This window comes from Rhipicephalus microplus, chromosome 6, assembly GCF_043290135.1.
Source record: "Rhipicephalus microplus isolate Deutch F79 chromosome 6, USDA_Rmic, whole genome shotgun sequence".
Taxonomy (NCBI): Eukaryota; Metazoa; Arthropoda; class Arachnida; order Ixodida; family Ixodidae; genus Rhipicephalus; species Rhipicephalus microplus.
This window is the reverse complement of record NC_134705.1, coordinates 189796883-189803840: the sequence shown is the minus strand read 5'-3', so window position 1 is coordinate 189803840 and position 6958 is coordinate 189796883. Positions and strand designations below refer to the sequence as shown.

Below are 6958 nucleotides of genomic sequence, written 5' to 3'. Positions count from 1 at the left end.
AAGAGAGTAGAGCGTATTAGAGAACAAACCTGGGTTAACGATATCATAGTTAAAATTAAGAAGAAATGGACATAGGCCGGTCATGCAGCGCGTATACAGGATAACCACTGGTCATTAAGGGCAACTAATTGGATTCCCAGAGAAGGCAAGCGGGTGAGAGGGGACGTGCAGAAAGTTAGGTGGGCAGATGAGATTAGGAAGTTTGCGGGTATAAAGTGACAGCAGCACGCACAGGACCGAGTTGACTGGCCTAACAGGCCAGTCAACTCGTCGTTGATGATGATAATGATCAAGGAAAAAATTGCCTACCTCCTCGTGACATCAAGAAAATGAGGGAGCGTAATTCGTTGTGACGTCTACACCGATTGTCAAGTTTTTACAACGCCCTTTTTGCCGCAGCTTTATCGATTTGTGCTCGAGTGAGACCAGCTGAGCAAAAAACCCGAGCGATGATTTTGGCATGCTAGCTATGGTAACAGAGGCAATGCCTGGATAGCTTAATTTGGAGGTGCGGGTGGGCTCCAGAGAAGCCTTTTTTTCTTTGGGATGAAAAAGTGATTGATGTATTGTGTTTTGACTGTTTGCACTAAAGGGGTGAGAAAGGGGGGCTACACTTCGTTTGTCGGCTCTCCCATAGGAAGATACTATGTCGGCCGTATTCAATACAGCAGGTCTGCAATGTCTAATGATTATGGGTTTTGATTACTTATCCAACGTCGCGGGAACGAATCCTGGCCGCATTTCCGTCGAGGCCAAATGCTACAGAGGCCCGTCTGCTTAGATTTCGGTGCACTCTAAAGAACACCGGATTGTCGACAATTTCGAAGCCCTCCACTACGGCGTCTTCCCCTACGGCGACCCCCCTTCCCCTTCCAACAAATATTATATCATAAGCAACGTTCCCAGCACAGATGACGTCATAGCCATCACGTCGACTGCTCTTCGAGCAGCCCGGGAGCAGACGACGTCGGGAGACCGCTATAGTGCTTCGACGATGCAGCGTGCTGGCTAGCGCTGTGTTATCTTTGCTCGCGCAGAGATATCAGCTCCGTTCTCTCTCTCTCTCTCTCTCCTTGTCAGCGCTGAGGACAGCGTTCTAGAGAGGCGCCACGTCGAGAGAAGATAAGACACGGTATTTCTCCACCCCTCCTTCCGCCGAAAAAAAAAAAAAGGACGACCTTTGCAGTGGGACACGCGAGCCGAGCAGACCACACAGCCGCCATGTTGCTGTCGCTCGTATCCACGCTCGCCTCGAGCAGCGGCCTCCGCGCCAGGCATCACGCCAGCATGGAATGATTGCGACGCGCGTTAAGTGGCCGAGTGCGCAAAGAGAGCAAAGCAAAGAAGAAAGAAAAAAAAATGTGCTTATCCGCGGCCGTCCCCTCCGGACGCGTATTGGCAGCCCGCGGAGCCCCGGTACGACACGTGCTCCCCCGTAGCTTACGTCCGATGTGACTCTCAAATTCGTTGTTTTTGCGCGTACGGGATTAATTCAGTTTCTTGCTTTCTCTCTTCCTTCCTCGCTTTGCTTTCTTTCTGAATCGCGAAGAAGAGGAAATTGAGTGCGCTTCTTGCGGGCCACCGTCGCCAAGGCTGTTGGTCTCGAGATGTTTGGGTGACATTGAAGGAGGTGGGGGTGCAGGAGGGAGGGGGGTAGTTGCCTCTCTCGCAACCGCAGCCAATCGCACAGGCCCCGCTCTACGCTGGCGGCCTTCCGTCGCTGGTCCGTGGCCGATTACTTCGAGAGCTTGTGGTGGTTGGTGCGTGCGCCTTGGCGATACTGGAGCGGCTCCTCTGCGTGAGTGGGGACGACTGACTGACCACCTACGGGATCGGCGCTCGGAATATTATTTCTAGTAGCTTTTTCCACGAGGTCGCCTTTTTTTCTTTGGGTGCGTCACTTCGAAAGAGATGCCGTAAGTATAAAAATCGACTTTGCATATTCAATTGTTCTGTTGCACTTTCATTTGTGCTGGCGCAAAGATCGACAACCTTACTGAAGATGGCAAAGGGCGATTGTTTTTGTTTTATTACTCATTGTAACACTTATTCCCGTTTAGTGAATCTCGCTAAATGTTGGGAATACAGCATATAATACAGAATGGTATACATCAAGGAATATACAGCATAGGACACTACATTATCCGTTTGATGCAGTGCGAAAATAGCATTAAAAATGCACAGCATTGAATATTACAGTATCTGTTCAATGCGGGGTGAATACTGCGTGATACATCGCATGGAGGATAGCATGGAATGTCATATGATCCTTTCGATACGATGGGACCTGAGCATGAAATATAGCACGAAACAGAACATGGAATGTTACATTGTCCGTTCGATGCGGTGCGGACATATCGTGCAATGTAGCGCGAAACAGGGCATAGAATATAGCATAAAACATGACATAAACCGTTTAATGCACTACGAGTATATCATGGAAGAAATTATGGACGATCTCCCCGAAGTAAACTCTGGTGAAATGCGAAGCAGCAGCAGTGCGCGCGGCGTTGACCCGGTTAAAACGGGCGTTGACGCGGGTGTTGGAAGAACGGTTTGAAGCGAAACTCGATGTAGCATTTACTCGAGTGAACGTTTGTTTGAAACGCACGGGAGGCGCGTTGGGTTTCCTGTAAATTTCGTCGCAGAAAGCCCGTTCGCTCATTGTGCGCTCGAACGTTGCGAGCGATGGAGAGGGTGAAGCGAGAGAGATGACACGCGGCGACAGGTTAGAGAGACAGTGACGTCAACGCACGCGCGCACTGCGAGGGGAAGGCGTGACCTACTTGGCACCACCCCAACACCTGCGGCCAGGGGAGCGCGATGCGGACGCATAGACTGCGTTACACAGTCTAGCCAAAGAGCTGCTCCGCATCTAATAAGACGATACACAGCACGGAATAATGCATTATCTATTCGTTTACAGGCTGCCGAAACGTTCTGCAAGACGTAGACGAGGACGACAGGGAGTTACACTTAAAAAAATAGAAGTATGTTAGAACTTGAATTTAATTTGACACCTACACAACGTGCATGCATAAACAGCGAGTATGGTATGGCAAAAGCTGCACAACTGACGCTTGGCTGCAGTCCCACCTGCCCATGAAACGCAAAGTAGCAACATGGCAGGAATGTTTAATTTATATACTTCTAGCAACAGCTGCAAAAAATAAATACACAAAACAAAGCAAGAAGGGAAAAACGGGAAGTTAGCGATTTCAGAACAGCAGGGTAAATATTTATAGATGGCCATATACGATAGGTTATATTCCCAAAAACAGTTGAAACAACGAGCTTTGAAAAACAAAACGCTTTCCGTCACATCGTTTATATTCACTTAGACTTAGGGAACAATACAAGAAGGCGTTTAAAGGTGCGAGACATTTCGGGGAGTGCTCACTTTCAAGGTGCATGACTCTCTTTAGAGCGACTCTTTTACTCTCCCTCTCTCTTGGATTCCACGACTCTTCGAAGAGAGTTTAGGTTTTTCTCGAAAGAGGTGCCATATACAAAGCAAGCCAGGATCGAAAGAAAAAAAGAAAGAGTCAAATGACTCTTTTACTCCCTTTGACTGCTAGAAGGGTGAAACCCTTTCAGCCCTGGCGGTGTTAATTGACACCATCGCGGAATATTGCCCGTAGAAACTTGTAAACCGGACCGACATTGCCGATTTTTGGTGAAATACTTCTTCAATGATTACCATCGATATTGACACCACCATTGTGGCACCTTTGCGGAGCTGTAATCCAAAAAGAAGAAGACTTCTAACCGAAGTCATGGGTAAGACCCAGGCGAGTAAGCGGAGGCGAGTATAAGCGCTGTTTTCGGAACAAAGCGCTGTTTTCGGAACGAATTTCCCGAAATCTTTTCAAGGACTTCAACGTTGCCAAATACGACGTTGATTCAAATTTTGTCTGCCTTCATAAGTAGCAGGAATAAAGCAGTCATTTTTTTTCCTATTGCACAACTACTGAGTCCTAATGACTAAATTTCGCTCCATTTATGTCCGTACATTATATAACTGGTTCAATTTTTCATTTGTGGTCATCTTACGTTATAACCATTGGGAAACACGCAGAAAAATATCCTCCAGCCAAATTGAGAAATCCAGGGCTGAAACGGTTAAAACGGAATAAGCTCATGCACGACAGGGCAAATGGGAAACAATTCGGTTTATCAGCCATTACCACCCTCATCCTTGTCGACTAAAGGGCGAGGGCCTTTGGTATTTAAGAGAAAGCGTTCAGCTACCCAGTTTGCCACACATGATGCGGGGAGTATAAATATTATATATACATTGGAACCGCAATGGACCAATTTGGACGAGATTGGCCAAACTTAAGAGAAAAAAAAGTTAACCATTTCGTGGTTATATATCTTATAGGGGATATAACAGCTGCATTTTCCGGTACTTAGCTACGGAGCAGAAACCTGGAGACTTACAAAGAGGGTTCGGCTTAAATTGAGGACGACACAGCGAGCAATGGAAAATGGTAGGTGTAACCTTAAGAGACAAGAAGAGAGCAGAGTGGATTAGGGAACAAACGGCGGTTAAGGATATCAAAGTCGAAATCAAGAAGAGGAAATGGACATGGGCCAGGCATGTAGCGCGTAGACAGGATAACCACTGGTCATTAAGGGCAACTAAATTGATTCCCAGAGAAGGCAAGCGGGTTCGGGGGAGACAGAAGGTTAGGTGGGCAGATGAGATTTAGAAGTTTGCGGGTATAAATTGGTAGCAGCAAGCACAGGACCGAGTTAACTGGCGGATTATGGGAGAGGCCTTTGTTTAGCAGTGGGCGTAGTCAGACAGATGATGATGATGATGATGATTTCGTAGTTATATGAGGCGCACCTATATTTGAAAAAATTTGGTGGATTTATTTAGCGTGAATGCTACAATTCAGGAGATTTCCCGTGACTTATCCACAAAAATGGAAAAATTTAGAACTTGCGCCAGTTTTCAGAAAGTGCAGCCACATTGGTGGCAAAGATGCGCTGTGTTTCCGTTTGCGTTCTTTTCATCTTAACGTCTTTATTTTTTATAGAGAGAAAGTAAGTGGAACAACATTACACTTCGTCAGACGCAGAGAATGCATATCTTGAAATTGAAGTCTTCCTCAGAATTCGTCCCAAGTGTAAGCGCCTTGACATCTTACCACCTTTATGCAAATCGCAAATTCTGTTATCCACCGTAAATGAATTGGCTAAAAAAGTGAATTAAAAGAATGTTTTCGGCGATATGTTTCACAAGCTTTCCTCTACGGAGCTTCTTCACATACCATGGACAAATGAAGAAATTGTTGACGTAAATGTGAATGCGCGCGTGCGTATACACCACTGAGCGTTATTTTTGTCATATGTGAACATGTATATACAAGTGTTAACACAGACACCTGAATTTCCAAGCCAGACGACGAACCAAGTAGGCATTTCCGGGGTATTTGTTGAAAAATTTTATTTGTACACTCCAGGGCCGACGAGCACTCAAACTTGCCGGTACCCACGGAGGGCCGCCGCTCCGACGTCTCCTACAAGAAGGTGGGCCTCTTCAACGTCCAGGGCCTGCTGCTGCAGCAGAACGAGTTCGACCGAGACAAGATCCGCAAGGTCCTCTGGTTCAAGCCCCTACCCGGGGACATCTTCGTCGGCTCCTACCCCCGGTCCTGCTCGACCCGTGCCCAGTACATAATCTGGTCGCTCCTGCACCCGGGCTCGCCCTTGCCCGACTTCCACACTCTCCTAACCAAGGAGTTCCCCTGCATCGAGGTCGTGGACGCCGACACCGTCTGCGTCAAGGAGGGCGCGCCACGACTCGTCAAGCACCACCTGCCGTACGCCTTCAGTCCAGCCAGCCCCGAAGCCCGGCACGTGGTCGTGCTAAGAAACCCTTTCGACGTGTGCGCATCCAATTACGTCCACCTGGGCAAGAGCTACGAGGGTACGTTTGCCGACTTCTTCGAGTGCTTCACCCGGGGCGAAGTCGCCTTCGGCGACTACTTCGACCACGTTCTGTCCTGGTACGACCGCAAGGACGATCCCAGGGTCCTGCTGCTCTGCTACGAGACCATGAGAAAGGACCCCCTGGGAAGCGTCAAGCTCATAGCCGATTTCTTGGACATTCGCACTGACCGGAACCTGCTCACTCAGGTGGCACGAGACACGGGTCTCGAGGAGACGGTGGCCGGCAGGACTGACCTGGAGGAAGAGGTCCTCAAGGGCAGGGTTGGGTGCTACAGAGAGTACTTCTCGAAGCAGCAGCATCGCGTGCTCGCGGACATGACGAAAGAGAAACTGGCCGGAACGGAGCTTCTCGGAGTTTGGGCAGACTTCCTCTACTGAGATGCTGTGGACTTCGCAGTTCCAGCAGGCGACTGTCAAGCGCGAAAACAATCCGCAAGAATGAATCCACAGTTCGACCCAGGAGACAAAACTGCGAGTGACAAAATAAGCGGACATGCTGAACGTGTTGTGTCATGTCATGTTGTGACAAGTGGGGTTCTTTCGTGCCCAATGATCGCGGGGCACAACGGAGTGTAAGTGAATTCACAAATCAGGCGGTACCAAATATGGCCCGCCAGTCTGTATATACTTTTGCGATTGTCTTCATTTCAAAATATTGGGTGGCTGACCAGTTTTTTTTTCCTTGTGCAGTGATGAGTGTGTGCGTGTGTGGGTTTGGTTGTAAGAAATTTCACAATACAAGTGATCATCGTGACGTTGTTACCTTAGTCAGAGTAGAAACTACTTATTTCATCTTGCCTTGTAACAGAATACTATCGAACCGTTATATATCTAACCTGAAGGGAATTGAATAAAAAAACGTTTCACATATAGGTAATTCAATCAATAATAAACTATTGTGCATATAAATATGCACGTTTATTTTACGGCTAGTCGATATAAAAAAAACGTTATATGAGGGTTCGATTTTCGCAGATTGAACTGTATATCAACG

The 6958-nt window shown here is 47.7% G+C and overlaps 1 protein-coding gene across 1 annotated transcript; it reads left to right on the top strand.

Annotated features, from left to right (window-relative positions):
• The first annotated feature begins 1742 nt into the window (after window positions 1-1742).
• LOC119166966 (sulfotransferase 1B1-like) lies at window positions 1743-6634 on the top strand. The gene is made up of 2 exons (XM_037418366.2): window positions 1743-1916; window positions 5475-6634. Exons 1-2 carry the CDS (start codon window positions 1912-1914, stop codon window positions 6340-6342), a joined length of 873 nt encoding a protein of 290 aa, XP_037274263.1. The 5' UTR covers window positions 1743-1911; the 3' UTR covers window positions 6343-6634.
• Window positions 6635-6958: the final 324 nt, after the last annotated feature.